At 36.1% G+C, this 26,457-nt stretch overlaps 1 protein-coding gene across 1 annotated transcript; it reads left to right on the top strand.

The window, feature by feature from the left end:
* The first annotated feature begins 6,263 nt into the window (after positions 1-6,263).
* LOC138341971 (uncharacterized) lies at positions 6,264-8,623 on the top strand. Its single transcript, XM_069294156.1, has 4 exons — positions 6,264-6,379; positions 6,569-7,332; positions 8,302-8,367; positions 8,481-8,623. Exons 1-4 carry the CDS (start codon positions 6,264-6,266, stop codon positions 8,621-8,623), a joined length of 1,089 nt encoding a protein of 362 aa, XP_069150257.1.
* The last annotated feature ends 17,834 nt before the right edge of the window (positions 8,624-26,457 follow it).

The raw sequence follows: 26,457 nt of genomic DNA, 5'->3' as shown, positions 1-26,457 counted from the left end.
AATAATTTACATTAAAGGTTCAGACAAAGGGATTCTATATCTATTTCATAATTGAATTACATTTACCCTACCAAAGAGGTCCACTAGGGATACCTTACAATGGCGACAAGAAGCTTATAATGACTTTTCTAAGGATTGATATGATGTCGTTCCAGTCAACTAACCTTAAGTCTGTCATTCCTTAATTGAAGGATACCATTACGACTTTCGACTTCAACATTCATAACCTTCCCACTAGGTTCAAGGTTTCACATAAAGGACCCTATTAACATCATTTAAGGTCTCATGTAATTCATACATACAAGACTAAGAGGCTTTATCATATTAAGTCAAGACATCTCTTATTCACATTCATACATTTATCAAGTAAGGGACACAAGTCAACCAAGACAAGACACAACATACATCACTTTAACACATATCACATGTCATTATAGAAGCACATAGAAATAACCATTATCATCTTTAAGTCATCCTATAAACTACCATATCATCAATATGACCATCATAGACTCATGTAGTCAAGTAGGAATAACCATGCATCAATCCTAAGACTATACGCATAAAGACATAGTCATAGTCAAACATGATCACCTAAATAGAATCAATAGAATAACACATATACTTTCACATTACTTATCATATAGATAGATATTATCCAATACACATAATCAATTACACAAATCATCGTAATACTTCAAGTAGTTCCGACAAGGCCATGATTATCATAATACATAGAGTAACGCCGACAAGGCTACATCAATTGCAAGTAAAGCACATAGCATCACCACCATAATTGGACCATATTAATTACAAAATAATTGAAGTCTAATTAACATAAAATAATGGGATAATTACCATCACTCCATCCTCAACATTTCAATCCAATGCTAAATCATCCAATTCAATATAGCCCATACCCATAACCATGAACATCAATTCAATATAAAAACTATGATACTCGATGAAAATAGGTCAATTAAATATAGAATCATCAATCTAAGACAATCTAGATATAAATTCAATAGAATTATTACATCAATCAAGCATCAAGTACAAATCACTTAACCTATAAAGTAGTAGAAAACTAAGGTTCATCAATTACTCGGGTTCATAGGTTCATTGAGTTAAAATTATCTAATTAACAAATATTCAATAAATATACAATGCTTTAATAACCTTTAATGCAAGTACCCATGGATAGATCTTGAAATTTGACAATTCATCTTTGAAAACTCTAGAAAACTTTTTTAAATTTGGGTTCCTTGATGAATAGAGTTTCAAGGATAAAAAACCATACCTCAATGATTATAGCCCTCCAATTTGATGAATATCACCACTAAAATCTCCAATCCAAGCCCTTCCTTGAGTTTTGGCTCCAATGGAGTTCTAAGGAATATCTAAGAGAATTTGGGTTTTGATTTTGAAGAATGAATTCTTCTAAGTGTTAAAGACTTATATACATGTTTAAAATACCCAAAAGACCCTTAAAGAACCTCCAAACTTCTAATTTGGACGTTGGGTGAATTTAACAATTCACCCTTCACTTAACAGAACCTGCGCATGAAGGCAGCCTCATAGACGGAAGAGCATCGACGACCCGTCCCTTGACCAACGAACCGTCCTGTTGGTCCGTGCTTTGGTAATGGGTCTGGTATTTGGATTATCCTTCCCCAATCCTAAGTTTACACAAATTACCCCTCAAGTACCGGGCGTCGATTGCCTCCGTAGGTTGGGCTGTCTTGGGAAGTCTTTGCTCAATGAAAAAGGTCCTTCTTCATGGACCCTTGGATTGTCCTTGGGGATGTTTTCCCAGACGTTTCCAACCCAAACATTATCTATATTATTTTAGGAAATCTCTACATGAATTTCATCCAAAAAGAACACGTAAAACTCAATGAAATATACCAAGACACACAAGGTCATTTCAAGGAAAATCTTTCGAACGTTGTGGACGTTCTTGGACGTGTAACCTCCAAACTTCACGAAACTTGACACACTAACTATATACACCATAATAATTCATTCAAGTACCTTATAAAATCATTAATCACACCTAAAACATAAAACCACATATGAGACACATAGGTGACTTAGTCGTCGAACGTCTTAGTCATCCCTTGATGTTTGAATTCCAATGCACCTAAATCTTAAACACTGCCACAAAATACAACATTATAGACCATTTTAGGAACTTATAGAATCTTGAAAACCATCTTAGAATCTAGCTTCACCTAAGTCATTTTTGAGGTGTTACAATCTTCCCCCACTTGGTCAACATTCATCCTCGAATGACATTAGCTACTCTCTGAACACTCCCAAGAATAGAGATTAAACTTAGAAGCTCATGACCATAACACATAACATATTATACGATACTAAAATCTAGGAAAACATTAAATTCACATAATTAAGAGAATCACAACACAACAAGAAACTAGAATAAGTTCTAGCACTTATTATGACATAAAACTCACATCCTTCATTCCAAATAGAAAAAACTTATTGTATATTCAATATCAAACTCATATACATAAGTTCTAACCACCTTAAAACATTTTTCAAGCAAAGAATGAATTAGTCAATTTTTGAAAAATGTCACAGTGAGCAGGCAGTTTTTACAGTGAATTAGGCAATTTTTTTTCAAAAATACATCATTTTAGAAATTCATGATAGAAACATGCTAATATGCAAGATAAAATCACATAAACACATTTCCACCTAATCATAACTTAATGAGATGCACAATGCAAGGAATCAATGAAAATCAATTTCAACAAGACCCTTAAACACAATGCACATGCAACATGCTTCTATGACTTTCTACTCTCAAACTTGAGGTGAATAGAAGAGATAGGACGATAAATTAAGACTCTTTTACTTACCATACTCCCCCACTTAGAAGTAACTAATACCACTAAAGATATATAAGGACTTACCATCATCATCATCATCCACATCAGGCTTTGATCCTCTTGCCCAGAGTGCATAGAAATGAGCCTTCGTCCTTGGAACATCATCCTTTGGAGCATTAGGAGCAACTTTCTTACTCTCTCTTCCTCTAGCCGCAATGGTAGGACAATATGTCACCTTATGATCATCCTTTCCAAAACCAAAGCAACCACTAGTAACGGCTAGACATTTCCCATAGTGCCTCTTTCCACAAGTGAAACCTGTAGGCTTTTCATTTTGAGAACCACTTCCTCTCTCAAATTTCACCTTAGAACTAGGTTCTTCTTGATTTTGAGCTTTTTGAACCTAGGTTGGTCTTGGTCACTAGAACCACTCCTTTTCAAGTTTTTAGTTAAGTTTGGACCCTTCAATTGATGGGGCGTACACCATGAGTCTAGATAGGGTCATATCATCATGTATTATGGCCGTACGACATTCTTCCTTCACTACATCAGCGACCCCAGTCACAAATCTAATCATTTCATCCCTCAGATTTGACAAAAGGGATGGAGCATATTTGGACAACATAGAGAATTTCAAAGAGTATTCCTCAACACTCATATTGTCTTGCTTGAGATTGATAAACACCTCTACCTTAACCTCCCTCCTCTCACAGGGAAAATACTTTCCAAGAAAATCTTCCATAAATTCTTCCCACTCAATAGGACCCGACTCAACCAACATATTGCCTTTCCATTGCGTGTAGCACACTTGAGCCATATCTTTCAATTTATATGAAGCCAACTCTGCTTTCTCCCTACAAGTCACTCCCATAGCATGCACTATCTTGTACACCTCATCTATAAACTCTTAGGGATATTCTACCACCTAGAGCCAAGAAAGATAGGAGGATTCATCCTCACAAAGTCTCTCAACCTAGAGGACATATTTCTCTCCACAATACTCATCCTAGGCACCATACACAAATTGTCTTGAGTAGTCACGGCTCCGGCTAAAGCAAGAAAAGCCTCTCTAAGATCTCTACTACTCCACTTCGGGGTAACCACCATAACATTATTACCTCCTTTCACAATAGGGACTTAATCACCTTGGGGAGGCACTTTCTCACCTTGATCACTTTCAGGAACTTGCTAATCTTTCTCAACTTGAGGAGGAATCTCCTCATGAAAATCATTATCCTCAACTCTAATAGCCGGTGTCCTCCTCATATTCATCTTCCTAGAAACACTAGGAAAACCATAAAAATAGAGTACTCATAACTTTTACTCTACGACATGACATAAGAGTAGAAAATAAGGGAAACTCTATCGTCCAATAGCCTCTCGCCCATAGATGTGTCGCGACTCACACCGAAGGTCAAGACTCTACTAGACGTGACTTGATGAGACTTTTTGATTCCTAAGACTACTTTCATATCCTATGCTCAGATACCAATCTTGTCACATCCCGATACCAAACCCAAGAAGATATGGCACTCTCGGAGTGCAACTGGCATACTTGACCTTTTGGAGGTCTTATGCAGGCCCTTTTCGTATCGTTCATCACATATACATAGTGAAAAGTAGTGCGGAACTATAACTTTTTCACAAACATATTCATAGTCTTTACAATCTCTTTCATATAAAACTCATAGGAAAATACTAAGTCTCATTTCATCAAATATTAGACACAAGAGTACTTGGGACACGACTCATACACAATAGAAATATAGAAACACTTACTATATTATAGTTTTTCAATAAGAGACATAAATGACATCTATGCCCTCGAATCAAATGAGGACATACTTCAACTTCTCTTGAATGAAGATACGATCCAAGTCTTGCTTCCCAAATGATCCTCACCTACAAACCACTATTGAGATAGATAAAAGCATGGAATTAGTACAACCACATGTATTAAGTATGTCATAATGCATAAAATCATGAAAATGGACATTTATTGGAAATATGCATTATTTTCATTTAAATATCATAATATAATCATAAGAACAACATTTATCAAATTAGAAACACATAAGATGACATTTAAGGAATTTAGTACATTTTAAAACAAACTTTACAGTAACCTTGGTTATTGCACTTATTGACTTGATAAGTATTCATGAGTAGTTGTCTTTCTTTTATGATATGATTAACTCTTAGGCATGCTTGTGATGTTATTCCTTGATGATAGGGTTGTAGTAGATCATGGGTTCAAGTATGTTGGGATGCATATTACTTGTTTGAGTTAGTAAGCATGTTTGATTGATTAGTAGGACTTGCTTGGTTATGCATGATACTTTTAAAGGGGTAAAATGGCATGTTTTGACTAAACGCACCTCATTAGCATGTTTTGCTCTTATATGTGCATATGATCTCATACTTAGTACATGTGGAGTACTAACCCCATTTTCTTCCCTTTTCCAAAATATTTTAGGTTTGGGTCATTGACGTGTTTTGGAAGGCGACTTGAAGAAGGCTTTGTTCCTTAATCATCCAAGTAGGGGTAGGTCCTCATTATTCGAAAAAGATGCCAATATCAAGCTTATGTTGTTGTTTTAGCCTTAATACTTTTGCGTTCTATCTATTTTGATTTGAGTACGTTTTGTATAATCCTATATGTGGCTTCTTTACATTGATGTAGGGTTATTCCTAAATTGCTATGATCTGTAGATGGTATGATATTGAGACAATCCTTAATGCTATGTTCTATCTTACTTATATACGTGAGTGCAATAAAAGTATAAGTCTATGTAACCTTTCTATACGAAGGATCTATGTATACTGGATATATATATTATGTGTATGTAGAGGTCTATATAAACCTCCAACTATAAGTAATAAAACTTTTTTAATTTTCTGCTAAATTCAACTTATGAATGTGATGATGTAAGCTAAGAGGCTATTCCTAGTCCTATGAGAGGACAACGATGCTGGTTACATTTAAAGGGTAAACCCGAATGTGACAAACTTGGTATCAGAGCATGAGGTTGAATTATATTAGAGTTGAGTCTCTCTCTACCATGTCTATGTAAGTTTGTGTTCATAATTGTGAAGCGTGCCACACTTATGTATAGGAACCTACATGATGCCTGCGAGACTCTCACCTTCTTGGAAATCTAATATCGTCCCATTAGAGTATAATTATGGTGTGCTTTTGCATCTAATACTATTGTTGTGAACAAAATTGAATACTCAAAGGAATACGGCAGGAAGTTTTGAAGAAGAGATTGCAAATGCGGGAGCTCTTCCCTGTGGTGATCAAGTTCCTTCTCTTGAGGAAGGCGAGGATGATGACCAAGTCCCGGTCAATCCTCCACCTTTGATGGATGGTGACATAAGGGCCATATCTTCCAAATGGACCAAGCCATGACTACACAAGCACAAGCTGCCACCTCTCAACCCCATGCTATGACGGCCCAAGCTGACTTGGAGGTTGTGCCCTGTCCTCATCAACAAGTCACTACTATGGCTTCCCGTCTAAGGTATTTCACTCGGAAGAATCCTCTGACCTTCTACGAGTGTAAGGTTGAGGAAGACCCCCAAGAATTCATCGATGAATTCTATAAGATACTTTTGGCTATGGGGTTGTCCACAAGTAAAAAGTCCAAGTTGGACACTTAACAACTCAAGGACGTTTCTCAATCATCGTTTGTGCATTGGAGGGATAACAGGCCCTTGAGAGGTGGTCCTTTGACATGGGAGATCTTCAAGAAGGCTTTTCTTGATCGGTTCTTTCCTAGGGAAATGTGGGAGGACAAAGTGTTGGAGTTTATCAACCTTCGCCAAGGAGTTATGAGTGTTCATGAATACTCTTTGAAATTCACTAAATTTTCAAAATATGCTCCTTCTTTGATTTTTGATCCTAGAGATAAAATGAGCCGCTCTATGACAGGGGTGTCGGATGATTTGCAAAAAGAGTTTTATTTGGTTTCGTTACATGACAACATGAACATTTATTGTCTTATGGTGCAAGCCAAGCATGTGGAACAGGCAAGGGCTAGGAGGAACAATAATAATGCTAAGAGGTCAAGATCTTTTGATGGAGGTTCTTCAAAGAATAGGCTTGATGTACAAGACATGCCTAGATTTAAGAAGCGGATTTCAAGTCAAGTCCCTTCCAAGTTCCCAAAGGATAGTTGTGATAGGGTGTCTATCCCTAAGTTCAAGAAGGTAAAAGATGCTAAGTCACCAACCGAGAAGTCAACTTTTGGAAAGTGTGGTGAGAAGCGCTATGATGATTGCCTTAAGGGGACGAATAATTGTTTTGGTTGCGGAAAGGGTTGGCACAAGGTCAGGGCTTGCTTTTATGTGAGGAGTCAACACAAGGGTAGTGTTAAATCTCAACCAAGTGGTTCTAATGAGGCTCCAAAGAAGAACCGCTTCTATGCTTTCCGCTCTAAGGGTGAGCAAGAGACTTCTTTTGACGTGGTGACCTGTATGTTGAAAGTCTTCTCTATTGATGTATATGCCTTACTTGATCCCGGTGCTAATTTATCCTTTGTTACTCCTCTAGTAGCCAAAAAGTTTGATATTTTACCCGATATTTTGCATGAACCTTTTATAGTGTCTACTCAAGTGGGTGAGTCGGTTGTTCCAAAAAAGGTGTATAAAAATTGTCCTATAATGTTGCCCAATAGAGTTTCTTATGTTGAACTAGAACTCGATATGCTTGATTTTGATGTTATATTGGGTATGGATTGGTTGCATGCTTGCTTTGCTTCTATTGATTTTAGGACAAGGGTGGTGAAGTTTAACTTTCCAAATAAACCCGGTGTAGAGTGGAAGGGGGGAAACTCTATTCCTAGAGGTCGTATCATCTATTTTTCTAAAAGCATGCAAAATGATCTCTAAAATGTTGTCTATACCATATTGTAATTGCGAAATTCCTCCTATTGAGTCGGTCCCCGTAGTGAGTGAATTTCCAGAGGTTTTTGCTAATGACCTCCTGATATTCTTCCCGAATAGGAAATTGATTTTGGTATCAATGCTACTGAATAAAAACCCCATTTAAATTCCTCCATATCGGATGGCTCCGGCCGAATTGAAAGAGTTCACACGACCTAGTATTTCTCCATGGGGAGCTCCAGTTTCGTTTCTAAATAAGAAAAATGGTTCCTAAGAATGTGTATTGACTACAAATAACTAAATAAAGTCACAATTAAGAACAAGTATCCTCTCCCTTGGATTGACAACTTGTTTGACCAACTCTAAGGGGCAAGATACTTTTCAAAAATTAACTTAAGGTCGGGATATCACACACTTAGGGTGAGAGGTGAGGATATACCAAAAAGGGCATTCCAAACTAGATATGGTCATCATGGGTTCTTAGTAATGTCTTTTGGTCTCAATAATGCTCCGACAATGTTTTTGGACCTAATGAATAGAATTTTTTGAAATTGCCTAGATTCAGTTGTCATTGTCTTCATTGACGACATCTTGGTATATTCAAAGATTGAGAGCGATCATATGGGTCATTTTAAGGTGGTATTCCAAACCTTTAAAGAACATCAATTGTTTTCCAAATATAGAATGTTTGAGTTTTGGTTAATGCCGGTGACATTTATTGGTCATATCATCTTGAAGGAGATGAGGTTGATCCAAGGAAAACTGAAGCAGTGAAAAATTGGCCTAGAACTTTGACTTCAACGGATATTAGGAGTTTCTTGGATTTAGCAGGTTATTACGGAGGTTCGTGGATGGTTTTGCATGAATTGCATCTCTTTTGACTACTTGACCTAAAAGTGTAAGAAATTTGAGTGGTCGGAGGCACGTGAGAGATTTTTTCAAATGTTGAAAAATAGGCTTACCTCCGCTCCGGTGTTGACCTTACCGAGGGTACAAAGGTTTTTTTTGTGTATTGTGACACATGACAAGTGGGTTTGGGGTGTGTGCTTATGCAACATGGGAAGGTGATAGCCTATGCTTCTAGTCAACTTAAGGTAGATGAGAGAAACTATTCAACTCATGACCTTAAGTTAGCAGTCGTGGTTTTTGCCTTGAACATATAGAGGCATTATTTGTATGATGTTCATGTTGATGTTTTTACTAAGCATAAGAGTCTCCAATATGTGTTTACACAAAAGGATTTGAATCTTTAACAAAGAAGGTGGTTAGAATTGTTGAAAGATTATGACATGAGTGTCCTCTATCATCACGACAAGGCTAATGTGGTTGCGGATGCCCTAAGTTGTATGACTATGGGTGGTGTATCCCATATTGAAGAATCCAAGAAAGACCTAGTGAGGGATGTTCATAGGTTGTCTAGATTTGGGGTGAGATTAGAAGATTCTTCGAATGGTGGTTTCATGGTCCATGATAACTCTGATTCATCATTGGTAGTTTAGGTGAAGTCCAAGCAACACCTTGACGAATCATTGAAGGAGTTCAAGGAATCGATCATTGGCAAGCTTAACGATACATTCTCCTTAAGGGGATGATATTTTAAGGTGCCAAGGAAGACTATGTGTTCCCGATATAGATGGTGTGAGGGACAGGATCCTTGAGGAAGCCCATGGGTCCCGCTAATCCATTCATCCGGATTTGACAAAAATATACCATGATCTTAGGAAAATTTATTGGTGGGAAGCTATGAAGAAGGATATAGAGGAATTTGTTTCTAAGTGTCCAAATTACCAACAAGTAAAAGCCGAACATCAAAAGCTGGGTGGCTTACTACAAGAAATCCAAGTTCCTACTTGGAAGTGGGAAGACATCAATATGGATTTTGTAGTGGGTTTGCCTCGGACTCAAAGGCAATATGTTTCTATATGGGTGGTTCTTGATAGGTTGACCAAGTCTGCTTGCTTTATTCCCGTCAAGTCTACTTATTCAGCAGTAGATTATGCTAGGATCATCATAGATGAGATTGTATGTCGCCATGGTATTCCGTTATCCATTATATTGGATCGGGTGCATAATTCACATCTAGGTTTTGGAGGTCATTCCAAAAATTGTTGGGTACTAAGGTGAAATTGAGCACCCATTTTCATCCCCAAATGGATGGTCAAGCGGAAAGTACTATTCAAACCCTTGAAGATATTCTTAGGGATTATCTTATTGATTACAAGGGAATTTGGGATAAACAGTTGCCTTTGGTGGAGTTTGCTTATAATAATAGTTTTCATTCATCCATTTCCATGGCTCCCTATGCAGCCTTGTATGGTTGGAGGTGTAGGTTTCCTATTGGATGGTTTGAAATGGGAAAGACTTTGTTTGTTGTTCCCCATTTGATTTACAAGACTTTAGAAAAAGTCCATATTATAAGGAACCGGTTGCAACAGCCTATAGTTGGCAATAGTCTTATGCCGATCAGAGTTAAGGGATTTGGAGTTTGAAGAAAGGGATAAGACTGTTGCCGACTATAGGAGAGTTTGAAGAAAGGGATAAGGTCAAGAATAACCTCTCCTATTGAGGGTCTTGATCTCAAGTATAACCTCTCCTATGAGAGAGTTCTGGTTTAAGTTCTTGATAGGCAAGTCAAGAAGTTAAGGACTAAATAGGTGGTTTCCATAAAGGTGTTATGCAAGAATCACCTAGTTGAGGGTATAACATGGGAGGCCGAGGCCGACATGAAGTCCAGTTACCATCATCATTTTGATAATTAAGGCTAGTCACTCTTATTAATAATGAAAATAATAACCAAAATTGAGGTTGTTTTAATTTCTAATGAAGTACTGCAAAAAGTGCATTTTTGACTTTTGTTTTACAGTGAAATTAACATTTGAACTTGAAATTATGCTCTTTAGCTTGTTTTGAGCTATGTCGTGCATTTTGATATAGTGAGTCTTTCTGAAATGATATATAGCATGTTGTTAAGTTGAACGTTGTGCTAATTGTCTCATGTAATGTATGTTGAGCCCATATGTGTTGTGAGAAGGATATGCCTCATGATGAAGTGTTTGAGCCTTATGCGTGGTAATTGGAGTTTTGGAATTGCTTTGTTTAAATGATGTGATTTATATTGATTTGATATTGATGATTAGTTGGGCTTCTAGTCTTTAGTCTATTCCTTCCTCCAAAAGAATTTAGTGTCATTTGAGGAAGAATGTTCCTAAGGAGGGGGGGGGGGATAATGTAACACTTCAAAAATCCAAAACAAGTCTTAAATCCTAACATAGGTACTGTGGGTCTAAACACTGTTTTAAGACCTATATTAATAAATATATTTCATTTAGGAGGTTTGGAAACCAAAACATCCAAGAACGTCCATGACTTTCAAAAACTAGTTTTAAGCGGTACTTGCGTGTCTTAGCCTATTTGACTAGCTTTTAGGAGTTGAAAATCTATGAAATTAGGTGTAAGGGTGTATAATAAGTAGTTAAGGTGATTCGTGGTTGAAACTTCCAGGTTTGACTCCCCAAGGACCAACCAAGGGCCCTTGAGGAGGACCTTAGCACGTAGGAGGCAACATTGCCTAGGCAATGTGCAACCACGAGAATCTATCAACGGCTCATGTGTGAATCGACGGGGCATCAATGCTCACCGTTTTACCACACTTAGCCATATTGATGGAGCCCTCTGCTGCACAAGTCTTTGACCAAGACGACGGTTGTGTAGGACAGAGGGGGGACCAACCATCGACTCACAGACGACCCATCGACGCGGTTCCATCTGTGACGGTCAAATTCAATGCACATTTTAATTTCATTTAATTAAAATAACTAAGGGGGTTTAGAGGTTATTTATGGATTAAAGGAAGATTAATTAACTAATTTAAACCCCTACATAAAGACACCAACCCTCATTAGCCTAAACACAACTCACAAAAAACAATTCTCTTCCTTCTGTCTTCTTTCTCTCCCTATTTGAAGACACCATTGAAGGCAATATAGGGGAAGGTTTTTGGGGCTGGAAAGGGACAATTTCACCATAAAATCAGCATCAAACATTGAGGTATGATATCTATTCACCTTTGAGTCCTCTTTCCTCAAAGGATTCCTTCAAAATATTTTCCAAAAAAGTTTTGAAGTGGGTTTCATCTAATCTCAAAATTGAAGTTATGAATTGAGTTGTTGATGATTTATTTAGGTTATATTGAGTATATTAACATGTATTTTAACTTTATTTGGATAATTGTTGACGTTTTGGTCTAAATTGAAGAACATGATCCTCTACCCCTAACCCTAGGTTGTGATCTTGACCTATATTGTATTATGATCATTCAATTGACTTGGTTATTGATTAAATTACTATCCTGTGGTGTTATTATGAATAAAATAGGATGAATTAGGTCTACCATTATAATTCTTGAGATGTGATTTAGGCTATGAAATGTATTGTGAAGTTGGCCTAAGTATCTTGTCTTAAGCTATAATCTAGTGTTGAATTGTGTTATAGAGGTGCAATTGGCATTGTTATCTTATTGGTTATCATTGTTTGATGATGTTACTCCCCTAGTTGTGATGAGTTATGGGTTGATGGTAAGCCATTTGTGATGATTTATGAAGAAGATTTGGTAAGTCTTATGGTTCCTATCTTTACTTTCAATTGTGATTAATTGTGGTTAAGTCATGATGTTATATTGGAGTAAGCCTTGGATGAGGATTGATAGGATGGTATTATGTTAAATTGAAATGTCTTGACTATGTTTTGAGGTTGATTAAGGTGTATGTGTTGTAAGGATGGTGATGACTATCAATGTGCATTATTATGATATGAAATACTAATGTATTAAGCTCTATTATATCAATTGTGATGAAAGGACTTATACTCATACAATTCTTATTGAGCTATTGATGATGATGATTATACAAGGGGTAGACCCTATGACTTAAACAAACTATGATTGATAATTAAAGGCTTAAAGACATTTTAAAAAAGGGTCTCTAACTTAGTTACGAATGAACTAGACTGAGGAGTGTCCCTTCCGACTTAGGGAAGGTACGATCACTTAATTACTCTTGAGATTGGAGACTATAATGCATGGAGCATAAAGAGGGTCCCAACTATATCTCCTAGTTCTAGAACTATGTTGCCCCCATAGGAATACTAGCTAGTGGATCTACGTAGTTACTATATTTTATGTTTTGGTACTACCTTAGAAACTAGTCTGCCTTCTTTTAGTGTAGGGTTTTATGACAGTGGATTCCACACTAGCTCATGTGGTCTATGTCGGTTAGGGAAAGATGTTCCCAAAAGGTAAAATGAATTAAAGGATTTGAACTCTAACTAGGATAACCTAAGGGGTCTAGCTTAGTCTAGGTAGGGGTATGTGACTCTACCTAAGCATTGCACTAGTTATCCTTGAGGGGAGTCCTAGGAGGATGTTCTTATATATGTTTATGTTATGATGATATATGATATGTACATGATGAACTTGCACATTGTTGATACTATATGTTAATTAGTTCACTTATGAGTATGAGTTGGGTTATGTTGTTAAAATAAGATGGAATATATATCTAAATGTTATATTATGTGAAGTTGGACATTGGTTATGGTTTCTTGTTGAGGCTACTCTATTGAGTAAGGTTATGAGGATTTGCTTGGTCATTGCACTTGTTGACTTGATAAGGATTCATGAGTAGTTGTCTTGCTTATTATGATATGATTAACTCTTATTCATGCTTGTGATGTTATTCTTTATGATAGGGTTGTAGTAGATCATGGGTTCAAGTATGTTGGGATGCATATTACTTGTTTGAGTTAGTAAGCATGTTTGGTTGATTAGTAGGAATTGCTTGGTTATGCATGATACGTTTAAAAGGGTAAAATGACATGTTTTGACTAAATGTCCCTCTTTTGCATGTTTTGATCTTATATGTGCATATGATCTCATACTTAGTACATGTGGAGTACTAACCCCATTTTCTTCATTTTTCCAAAACATTTTAGGTTTGGGTCGTTGAAGTGTTTTGAAGGCGACGTGAAGAAGGCTTGGATCCTTGATCATCCAAGTAAGGGTAGGTCCTTATTGCCCGAGGGCGATGCCAATATCGAGCTTATGTTGTTGTTTTAGCCTAAAGACTCTTGTGTTCTATCTCTTTTGATTTGAGTATGTTTTGTATAAGCCTATATGTTGCTTCTTTAAATTGATATAGGGATATGCCCAAATTGCTATGATCTTTAAATGGTATGAGATTGATACAATCCTTAGTGACTATTTTCTATCTTACTTATATACATGTGTGCAATAAAAGTAGAAGGATATGTAACCCTCATATACGAAGGGTCTATATATACCCGATAGATATATTATGTGTATGTAGAGGTCTATGTAAACCTCCAAGTACAGGTAATAAAAGTTTTTTAATTTTCCACTAAGTTTGACTTTTGTATGTGATGATGTAAGCTAACAGGCTAGTCCTAGTGCTATGGGAGGACACCAACGCCGGTTACGTCTAGGGGGTAAACCTGGATGTGACACCATACTCCTACCTAGGATAAGTCAAACCTCTTAAGTCACCCTATTAGTGTTTACTTCATTACTTACTTTTAATTTTGGGAACACTTTCCATAACCGACATATACAACAGGATCTAAGTGTGAAATCCAGTGATGTAAAAATTTACACCGATGGAAGGTGGTCTACCAGCCAAAGTAGTACCAAACATGAACATAACATCTAGGTGGATCCACTAGCTAGTATTCCTATTGTGGAAACATAGTTTATGGATCTTGGGGGTTGTCATGGAAACATCTCTATATGCCCTTTTTGGACTATGAGGCTATATACCCTGTGAGAATCATGGTGAACCCTACCTTTCCTCCTTGGGAAGGCGCCACCCCTCACCTACAAATTCACACGGTGCTAAACTAGAGTCCCTTTTGTAATGTCTTTAAGCTTTTATTAATCAAGCTTAATTTAGGTCATAGGGTCTATCCCTTATATAAGCATCATCATCATAGTTCAATAAGAATTTTATGAGTATTGTCCTTTCATTACAATTCATACATGTGAAGTTAGTACATTTACATATCACATCATAATAAGTCACATCGGTAAGTTATCCCCATCCTTATAACATTTACATCTTAGACAACAACTCACAAACCATATTTCAGGACATTCGAATTCATCATCATACCAACCCTATAAATCTCATCACAAGGTATACTTCAATATAACTTCATCACTAAGCACAAGTAATCATGAGTTAAGTAAAAGGTTGAGATCACAAGACTTACCAAATCTTCTTCACAAGACATCAACAAGGTTTTACAATCAACCATCCAATTCAACCCAACAATTTGTGTAATATCATCACACAATAATAATTAACACGATAATGAAGTAAATTGCATCATCCCTATCCTAACTAACTTCAATTCATAACCTAGGGTTAAGGGAAATAGGGTTCATCATGAATTATTCAGGAAATATATACGATCCCAACAATACATTACCCTAGGCAGTCTATGAATGAATTAGAATATATAAAAAAAGTCTAACAATCAATACGATCTTCAATTCCCATCTATTTACAAACAAGATTCAAGATTTAGGGGAAATTGGGGAAAGGGACATGATCTATATAAAATTGAATCAATTAACATCAATTAACCAACAATCTACACTTAATTAGTCATAGACAATCACAATTTATCATAAATTTGTAGTTAATAAGAAAACCCATTAGAATAGGAAACGCCTTGGAATTTTGTGATTTAGAAATCAACTTTCAAAGGACCTCTTGGAGAAAGGAATCGCAAGAGGTAACAACCCATATCTTAATGAAGATTAATCCATGAAATTAAATTGAAATTCTCGAGTTGGTCTTCTTCTTCAAGCTTTCTTGCTTCTTGAATGGAGGATTTAGGGAGAGAGAAAGTAGAGAGATGAGAGCTTTTATGTTTTATTTTGGGAATTTCATTTAGGTGAGTGAAAAATGACTTAAAATTGAAACTTAGTCAATATATAGTCACCCCTTAAATTACCCAAAATACCCCTCACTAAAATGGATATTTTTGTGAAGTCAAAATGCTTAAAATACGATTTCAACAAATCTGGGAATTGGGTTCGCATCGCCGGCTAATTTCAGATTTTATTTTTGAAATCCGGGTTGAGGGAGTGGAACTCAAAAAGTTCACATGTAGCGAGAGAACTTTTTCCAATCCATGTGTCAGCTGCGGGCCGCGCAGTGACCCTCAAATTAAGGCTTCCACAAGCTGCTTTGACAGCTTGCTTGCCAAGGTTTGGGTCCTCCTCCCGGATCCTTCGGGAGGTCCTCGTGGAGTATTAATTAGAATTTGGAACCTTTATACTAAATTTTACCTATTTAAAGTATTTTTACATGTTTTAGACTTCATTTGACCCTCCCAAACCTTCGCCAAACATAGGGACGTCAACTAGTTTCAATTTAGGTAGTTTTCGGACTTCATGGACGTTTCTTGATGCCTTGACTATAAAACTTCATAAATGTTTTATAAACATTATTTTAGGATCAGAAACAGTTTTTTAAGGTTTAGTTCATCATGTGAGGATCTAGCTTAGGTCATGGACTTTATTACACTGTATCCTTAGTTGTTGTCCCGTTTGATCCTAATGCTTTCTATTGGCTGCCACATTACAAGCTTTATCATTTTTTTTAAAAAAGTCTCTTTTTGAACCCTTCCCTCCTTGAAGTGGAGGTTGTGAAATTTGATTCTAGAAGACTAAGTTGGGGTGGGGGTATTATGGAACATTCATTAAAGGGATGCTTACCATATGAGAGCTTATATAATAAAAAAAGATAAAAAAAAAAATTAATTTAAGGATGGATGGGAAGTCTTAAAGAAAGAAAAAACTTTGTAAAAGAAAGAAGGAAAATGAATAAATGAGACTTGTATTCTCTAAAAGTTGAAAATAGTTGCATGTGGGGTTTCTAGAGTTGAAATAAGAAAAGAAAAATAAAAAGTAGTGTGGAATGTGCATGGATTTGAAAAGTCGCGAAAAAATTGTTGCATGTGGGGGCATATAGGTTGGAAAAAAGAAAAGAAAAATGGAAGTAGCATGGAATGTTCATGTGTTTGAAAAGTGAAGAAATTTTGAAAATGATAAGTTGTGTAGTCTTCAAGGAGGGTGTAGTCACTTATACCTAAATGATTTTCTAACCTTCCCTAAGCCTAAATTACAAGCTTAACAAATTCCTTTGATATTTCTAACCTAATGGAGTTGATTCAATGTTGATTGAAAATATGGCCAAGCATATGGTGAGACATTTCTGTGCACGAGATGATTCTTTGTGAGTAGTGTGAGTGCTTCATCTTTGTCCCTCGCTTTGTTATATGTGTGTTGTTTTGGGATATTTCTTTCTTGTGAGGGTATGTAAGTTGAAGAAGTGGCGATTTTGAAAATTCTTAATTGAGTCAAGTGAGCATGTGAAAGAGTTAATGAGTTGAGTCATTTCTTGAGTTTGAGTTTGTTGTCACTTTAAAATGATTCTTGGTTTTTGATAATATTTCATGAGAATGAGGGGGTTTCTTTTGTGAAAAATTTGCATGTGGACTATTAGTTACTACCAACCAAATCCATGACCTTTGTGCTTAATTTAGAAGGGGAAATTTATTTGTGGTGTGTTTTGAAATAAGATCCTACTGTGTTTTTGACTTCCCTTACTCGAGGAAAGAAAGTGTTTTAGTTGGGGGCATTTATGAGTGGTGGATTTCCACTGTTGGACACATTTTGTTTGTAACGACCGGGGAGCACCCCAAAAGTTACACGGTGTACTCTAACCAAACCCGAGACATCACAATAGGGAGAAAAACCATGATCCTATGAACCAAACCATGAGACCTCACCAACAGAACGTCATCCAAATGATGGTCCGTTGTTGGTGGGCGTGGTTTGGCACCTGCAAATGTGCCTGCTACATAGTTTGGCTTAGGGTGTTTTGGGAAATTCTCCCCAAGTCTTATAAACTAAGAGGACATTTTTTAGGTGTATTGGGTATTTTAAGAGTATTTAAGTGATTAAAATCTAATTTAGACCCTATCCCCTAAATAAAAACCCTTTCCTACCAAAATTATCTCCAAAAACCTTCATGAGAGATAAATGTCAAGATGGAACTTGGATGATGGATTTCAATGGAGTTCTTCTTCAAGTTTCTTTGTATTGATTCTAATAAGGTATGTGATTTCTTCATCTATGGTTTTCTATCACCTTAGAGTCAATTTCAAAGATCTTCAAGTTTATGAAGAAGTCCAATATCTACTCGAAGTCATGGGTTCTTGCATGAAACATTTTCAAATGTTAAGAATGATTTTATTGATTTATAATTGGTGTTTTCCAAAAAAAATCTCCATAAACCCTTGACCTTCTCAAATCTCTAAATTTGACTATAATGTGGGTGAATTTATTTGGGCTTGATAGTAAGGAATTCATGATTAAGTTCCTTTGGGCTATTGATTTATGTATATATCATGGTTGAGTTGTTTATAAGCTTCCTTGAATTAATTATATTCATATTGTATATTTTTGGATGGTTGGTTTGGAATTGTGTTGATGGCTATTGGTAAGAGCCTTTGTGAATTGAATTGATTGAAATGACTAAGGATTGTTCATAATGATGATGGATAGGTGGTAAGTTGACTTGATGTCTCTATATTGTGTAGAATTCTTATATAATTTTAATGGATTGGTATGGTCCACTTATGGTGGTGCTATTTATGTATTGATTATGTGATGATCATAGCGTTATCAGAATTATTATGTAAATTGTAGTAGTATAGGGCTTATATGAATGTATAATGTGAAGATGTTTATGTGATGTAATGTAATCATGCACAAGGTGTTATGGATAACCATGTAAGGTGATGTTATGTTATGCTACATGTGTAACCTTGTATAGTGTAAAGATATGAAGTGTGGTACTCTACTGATGCTATTTGGTCTTGTATGAGTGAAAATGTTATGATTCTTAGTAAGTGATGACATATGATGATGTTGTATATGTCCGTCACTGGTGGGCGTGGTTTGGCACCTGCAAATATGCTTGCTGCACGGTGTGGCTTGGGGTGTTTTGAGAAATTCACCCCAATTCTCATAAACTAAGAGGACATTTTTAGGTGTATTCGGTATTTCAAGAGTATTTAAATTATTAAACTGTAATTTAGACCCTAGTACCTAAATCAAAACCCTTTCCCCCAATATTTTCTTCAAAAATCTCCATGAGAGATCAAGGTCAAGATGGAACTTGGATGATGGATTTCAATTGAATACTTCTTCAAGTTTCTTTGGATTGATTCTAATAAGGTAGTGAGTTATTCATCTAAGTTTTTCTACGTACTTTGAGTCAATTTCAAAGATGATTTCAATGATCTTCAAGTTTATGAAAAAGTCCAACTTCTACTCGAAGTCATGGGTTCTTGCATGAAATATTTTGAAATGTTAAGAATGATTTTATTGATTTATAATTGATATTTTCCAATAAAAATCTCCATAAACCCTTGACCTTCTCAAATCTCTAAATTTGACTATAATGTTGGTGAATTGATTTGGGCTTGATAGTAGGGAATTCATGTGTAGATTGCTTTGAACTATTGATTTATGTATGAACATGTAAGGTGATTTTATGTTTTGCTACATGTGTAACCTTGTATAATGTGAAGATATGAAGTGTGGTACTCTACTGATGCTTATTTGGTCTTGTATGAGTGAAGATGTTATGATTCATAGTAAGTGATGACATATGATGATGTTGTATATGTATGTGTGAGGTTTAAGCATGTTTTCCTTTAAATAAATATATGTGGCTACGATAGTCTATGATGAGCTTGTATATGTGTAGATGTGGTATGTTGTGTGGTAGACGTAGTGTCCCTACTTGGTACTTGGATGATAATGAACATGTGATATGAATGATTGTTGTTTCTTGATTTGGTAGAACTAAGTCCCTCTTCCTGATGCATGAAAGATATGTTATTATGTGATTCCTTGACTTTGTAAGATAAAGCACCCTTGTCTTGTATGTATAACCTTGAAATAAGTAAAGAAGGTTATGATATCCTTAAAGTTAAAAGTCATAACATTTTCCTTCTTGTGTGAATTATGGACTTAGGGATAGGTTGGCTGGAATGAAATGAAACCATATCTAAGAAATACATAGAGATATCCTTATAACCATTGAGTGGCAAATCTAGTGGACCCATCCTTGGTAGAATTATTATGATTTGGTAAGGTTGAGAAATATTACCTTTTCATATGCCTGTTTTGATTGAATTTACTCCACAAGAAAAAAGGGTAGCACCGAGTGAATATGCTTGGGGAGTAACTCTACTCAAGTTTAGACTAAAGTATAAAGAAACCCTTGATATTCCATAACCATGTGCCTACATTGGATGTGTCCTAGTTTTACCCCTGGCAAGTAGAACAGCCTTCGTCGGAGTAGGTAAACTTTGGATTCCATGCCTAGATAGTATGGTCTATGTCGGTTAATGCCTATTATCATCACGTGGGATACATTCTAGTGATGGAGAATTTCTACAATGTTTAGGTAGTAGAATGGGATGCTATCTAGACATGGCACGAGTAGGCTTTGAAGATTCTAGGATGTAGGTTTCCTAGGTCTTTTCCAATACCATAATATGAAGTCCTCTAGATGTATGGTTTTCTCTCAAAATGGTTTTAATTAAAATATGTTTTACTAATGAAGTATGTTTTGTAGAAAGGGTACTTATCTAGGGTAGATTTGAGTATTGCTTAGGTAGGCTTGAAGAGGGTGTATGGGCGGTCTTTTAATATTTACTTAGGTGAGTCTTAGAGTAGCCTTATGTAGGGAGTCTAAATGATGTAAAATCTTGTTATATTGAATATGAACTATGTGATATTCAATGTATTAGAATAACTTTAGGTAGTTTTAGGGACCATCTTGGTGTGTGTGAAGGGGTTGTATGGACGATCGCTTCATATCTTACTTAGGCGGGTCTTACGATAATTTTTAGTAGAGAGGTCCATGTCAATATGCTTATGTGATGAATGCTACTTAGATATGTCTTATATGTCATTGATTACTTGTTATATGTCTCTTAAACTCATTTATGAAGGTTCTATCACAATGTCATGAAAGCATGTTTATATACTAAATGTCCCTTTTTCATGGTTTTTGTATGGCTTCCATACATAGTGCATTTAATGTGCTAACCTCTTATTTTCCCTTTTTGAGTTAAGTGTAGGGAATTGGAAGTCTTGATATGCCAAGGATGATGGATAGGTTTCTAAGGGTTAAAAATGAAATATTGGTGAGTCCTCATTGATGTGACGACAAGACCCACATGTTCCTTTATGTCTTTAGTATTTATTTTAAGTGTTTAATTGGTTTAGTCCCAGTGTTGTACATTCAAATTAGATTGTTTAAGGAGCTATATTAAAGGTTGATGTTTATAAAGAAGTCTTCCGTTTGCGTATTAATGAAAGTATTCTTCGTGTGTGAAGAAAGTTTTAAATTCTTACTTATTTTGGAATATTTTGTGCAATGATTGATACGAGAGGCTTGTGAGGGACTTCTCGGGGTCTCATACGCTGTGTGGCAACTTGAGGATGCCATTTATCTAGTGTATACCCTCGGGTGTTTACAATTCCTCCCCAAGTGCAAGCTCAAGTTACTCTCCAAGGATAATAAGTTCCTCCTCAAGTTCGTAATGACCCTCCAATGGGGAATGTCACTCTAGAGAAGTTTAGAACTTTTATGAACTCGTTGGGTTTAGCCTTGACAGCCCAAGCCGATAGGGAGGTGGTGGCTTTGGGAAACCCTATAAGGGGTATGGGTGCTTATAAGGTTAGGGAGTTCTTGAGAATGAACCCTCCAAAATTTAGTGTCTCCAAGATGGAGGAGGATCCAAATGGGTTCATATATGAGGTCTACAAGACTCTTGCTATTATGGGATTAACTTCTAGAGTGAAAGCGGAAATTTTTGCTTGCCAATGGAATGATATAGCCTAAGTGTGGCATGAACAACGGAAAGACTCTAGGCCGGTAAAGGCGGGTCTTATAGAGTGGGAGACCTTTAAGTCGGTTTTCCTTGATAGGTTCTTTCCTAGATAATTGAGAAAGTCTAAGTTGGAGGAATTCATAAACCTTAAACAAGGAATTTTGAGTGTTAATGAGTATGCCTTGAAATTAACTATATTTTCTAAGTATGCTCTAAGATTGGCAGCAAACCCTAGAGACTTAATGAATAGGTTTATGACGGGAGTGTCCGAACTAGTAGAAGAAAAATGTCATACGACAATGCTCGTTGATGATATGGATATGTCATGCATTATGGTTTTTGCTCAATAAATTGAAGATCCTAAACTAAGGTAAAAGAGGACTAGATAAAAGAAGGGGTCTAGGTTTGAAGGTGATAAGTCTTTCCATGCTAAGTTCGATGGGCAAGATAGGCCTAGAAATAAACCAAGATATTCCAGCCAAGATTTCTTCCAACACCTCTAAGCTTGATAGAGAAAGGTAGTGGGTCTACATTTTCCAAGTCTACTTTCTCCAAGTGCAGAAAAAGTTATTTTTAAATGCGTAGCCGTCACGAATGGTTGCTTTGGGTGTGGGAAGGATAGGCACAAGGTTAGAGATTTCCTGGATGATAAGTCTAAAGAAAGAGAGGATAAGCAAGATGATCCTAGTAATGTTGAAGATGGTCCTCCAAAGAAGAACAGTAGGTTCTATGCTCTCAAATCTAGGGAAGATCAAAAGTGATCTCCTCATGTCCCTTTCTAGTATGTGCTTCTTTAATGATTTCTGATTATTCCCAAAATTTGCTTGTGTTTATGACTTGCTTTTTTGGACTTAATTTTTTCCTAATTATTATGAATTTGATGTTAGAATTACATGTGTGTGGCTTACTCCGAACAGGGGATAAGGTTCATATATAGTTACGTGTAGCTATGGTTTTTCTTGGAAATAAAGTTTCCTTGATTGGGTGTGTGCACTTAGAAATGATGCATGCACGATGGGTTTCTAGGTTATAGTTAGTGCTCTAAGAAGTATTTATAAAGGTGTCATTCGAGGAAGAATATTTTCCAAGTGGGGGATATTGTTATGACCTGAAAAAGAAATAAGGTTAAATAGAGAATCTCATGTGTTTTTAAGAGTCAATAAATCATGTATAAGATGTGTCCCAGCTTGTATAAGTTGGTTTGAAGAGGTTTGAGGGCAAATATCAAAGGACGACCAAGACGTTCGGAAGTTAGCCTTTGTGTGCGCTAGTGTGTTCTAGTGTGCCTTTGCATGTTTTACATGTCTTTTGGTGTCAAAATTGATTAAAGATATCTATAACACACATAGATGAACATGTTTAGTGTTGAAATGTACAGGTATGACAACTCAAGTACCAACCTAAGGGTCCTTGAGGAGAACTTAAATCTTGGCAACCAAGCTACCAAAACAGTCCCAAACGACGGCCCCCATCGACGCCCCTTTGATTAAACGACGCCCCATCATTTGGGGGCGTGGATCCACACTTATCTATGGGATATTAGACCCCAAAAATTAGTCTCTGATCAAAACCATATACTAGAAGGAAGGTCCGTCGATCATGAAACGGTTTGCCGATGGCCAACATCATTTGGCACCTGCAATTCTGCAGGTTTCTCGACCTAATTCATGTTTTTTTAGGAAATTCACTCAGGGTCCTAGTTAAGTCATGGACGGTTATTATAGGTATTTTTAGGTATTTTAAGTATATTTAAGCAATAAAATAGACATTTAGACTCTAGACTCCCAAACAAAAACCTTTCCCTCTCAAAACTTTCTCAAGATCACTATTGAAGAAGAAAAGAAAAAAGAGGCATCATCTAGGAAGAATTTCACCAATGTTTCATGCTTAGATTGAGTCTTTGATTGAAGGTATGTAAGTTCTGTTCATTCATGAATTCTTCCATCCATGGAGTCCCCCTACTTCCCCTCAATTGTGATCTAAAATAACCCAATCTAGTTAGGGTTCTGATTGCATTGTGGGTAAGGCTTGTTTGTGATCCCAATCAAACGGGTAGCATTCAATTATGTTTGTATGATGACTATATGATGTTTTCATATGGTTTTCTTTGTGAATTTTAGTATTTGATGATGAAGGTGATCATGGTGATATAGGCGATTAAAGGCAAGATCTAGGGTTCTAGATTGATCTTCTTAATTCAATTGTCTTGAATACTAATTGATCATATTAGGATAATATAGATATGAATTTAACTAGACCTTATTGGTTAGGATTGATGTTGACTTGTTATGTTTGAATTGAACCTTAAAGATTAATTATGGCTATATTCATCTAGTAATGAAGAATGTAAGAGGATGCCTACTACTTGATAATCCTATAATCTACATATGAATGAAGATAGAATGGAGTAAAGAATTATGAATCCTAGGTTGTTGTGTTGGCTGTAGATTTAAGAATTGAATGAATGAAAGTGATAGAATCACTTGAGCATGGAGATATTGTAAATGACTCCCTCCATGAGAGAAAAGTTTTGAGAATGGCTTAACAAGTAAACATTGGAGTATATGATTGAATCCAAGTTGATATGTCAATGAGAAGGAGTGTAACACAAGTGTCAGGACTAAAATTATAAAGGAGAGCCACACCTAATTATTGTCAATGAGGAGTGTCACACAAGCCTAGGTGGATCCACTAGCTAGTATTCCTATGGGTGCAACATAGTTCAAGAACTAGGAGATATGTTTGAGACCCTCTTTATGCCATTGGCATTGTTATCTCTATCTCATGAGTTTAATAGTGAACCTACCTTTTCTACTTGGGAAGGGACACTTCTCACTACTAGTTCACTCTGTGCTATGCTAGAGTCCCTTTTGAAATGTCTTTCTTTAACAATCATAACTTAGTTTAGGTCATGGGAGACTAACTCCTTGTATAGTTAGAGTCATTACCTCAATAGGAATTGCATAAGAACATCCTTTCAATACAACCCCCATATGTGAGATTAGCCACATTATCATCATTATGTCATAATAAGGCACATAGACAATTCATAACCAAACTTTTATCATTACATCTTAAGAATAATCTCACAATTACATAATAATAACATTTCAATTACATCATCATACCAACACCTATTTAACCCAATCAGAAGATATACTTCAGTTGAACTTCATCACTAAGTACAAGCGCATTATAATTTGAGTAATGGTTTGAGGTCACAAAGACTTACCAAATCTCATTCAAAAGCAATCATCCATGGTCTTACCATCAACCAACGAATTTCATTGAATAATAGGTGTAATAGCGTCATACAATAGTAATTTACAAAAAAACTAAGTCAATTATATCATCACTATCCAAATTAACATCAATTCATAACTTAGGGTTAGGGGAGAAGGGTTCGTCATGAATTCTTCAAGAAATAGATCCAATCCCAACAACACATGACCCTAGGTAGTCCATGAATAAATTATAATAGTTAGGACAAGTCTAACATGTCACGGCTTGCATGTACACCGTAGAAGGTTGTGCATTCTTAGACCTGTGGCACGACGTACTTGACCTCTCAGAGATCTTGTACAAGCCCTTAGACACCATTTAATGCATACATGTATGAAAAGTAGTGCTGAATAAAAAATTTCATACCAATAAAATCTTACAACATCTTTCATATAAAACTATAGAAAACACTAAGTCTCAACATAAGCCTTTTTTAGACTCAGGAATACTTAGGACACGACCCACACAATCAAAATAAATAAATACTTAGTCTATTACAATACTTTGAATAAAAGAAGTTTAAGTTAGCAATGTTCTTGAATCAAGTGAGGACATACCCGAACTTTGCTTGAAATAGCCCTAGCCTCCAAGCTTTGCTTCAAGATGCTTCTCACCTTCCACCTATAACTTTGGATATAGACAAAATGTATGGAATTAGTACAAATGCATGTACTAAGTATGACATAATGCATAAAATCATGAGAAATGGAAATTTATGAGAAACATGCTCTTTTTTATTTAAACTTCATGGTAAAAGTATAAGAATCACGTTTAAACACCTAGCATCACATTAAGAACACATTCCAAGTCATATCAAAATTATATCAATTCACACTAACATTACAGTAACCTTAAAGTGACTTCACTCTAACTTCACCCATATCTTATGTATAAAAAGATAACATCAAGAACATATTAAAATACATAGACATGAGATCCTCCTACCAAAAGGTGATTCTAAGGCATACTTGAGTGATTTATGAAGGACCTCCCATACAATACCTTCACACACACCTTAGAGATCCTTTAGACTACCTAAGATAAGGTCACTCTCATTTCATTAATCAACTTTCCCAGCTAGAGTTCTCTTTAAGATTTCTCTACGTAAGAAATGAAGAGACCATTCTCATGCCCCCTTCACACCTTAACTAGGCGATCCTTAAAGCTACTATAGATTAGTACTTATTCATTACATGCTTTTTAACTTAAGTCATTATCTTCATCAGTCCATTTAAGAGACATTCAACACTTAAGGACATTCAAGTAATGGACTTGGAGAATACCTAGGGACTCACACACTAACATCTTCAAAACTTAATCGTGCAATGTCAACATAGCGTCCCGTAATACCATATAAACATCATTGAACTTCTCCAAAACTAGTAGGTAGATATATGATGAGAATAGGCAATAACCGACATAGACCATACTA

This window comes from Solanum lycopersicum, chromosome 1 (genome assembly GCF_036512215.1).
Source record: "Solanum lycopersicum chromosome 1, SLM_r2.1".
In the NCBI taxonomy this organism is placed as follows: Eukaryota; Viridiplantae; Streptophyta; class Magnoliopsida; order Solanales; family Solanaceae; genus Solanum; species Solanum lycopersicum.
Note: the sequence above shows the minus strand (reverse complement) of the source record. Positions and strands in the feature narration are given on the sequence as shown.

What these genes read in the sequence shown, in the direction of transcription:
- LOC138341971 (XM_069294156.1), top strand. Translation starts at nt 6,264, where the DNA reads ATGACTACACAAGCACAAGCTGCCACCTCTCAACCCCATGCTATGACG. An exon ending in ACTATGGCTTCCCGTCTAAG is followed by an intron (nt 6,380 to 6,568) that starts GTATTTCACTCG and finishes GAGGGATAACAG; the next exon opens with GCCCTTGAGAGGTGGTCCTT. An exon ending in TTCTTTTGACGTGGTGACCT is followed by an intron (nt 7,333 to 8,301) that starts GTATGTTGAAAG and finishes GAAATTGCCTAG; the next exon opens with ATTCAGTTGTCATTGTCTTC.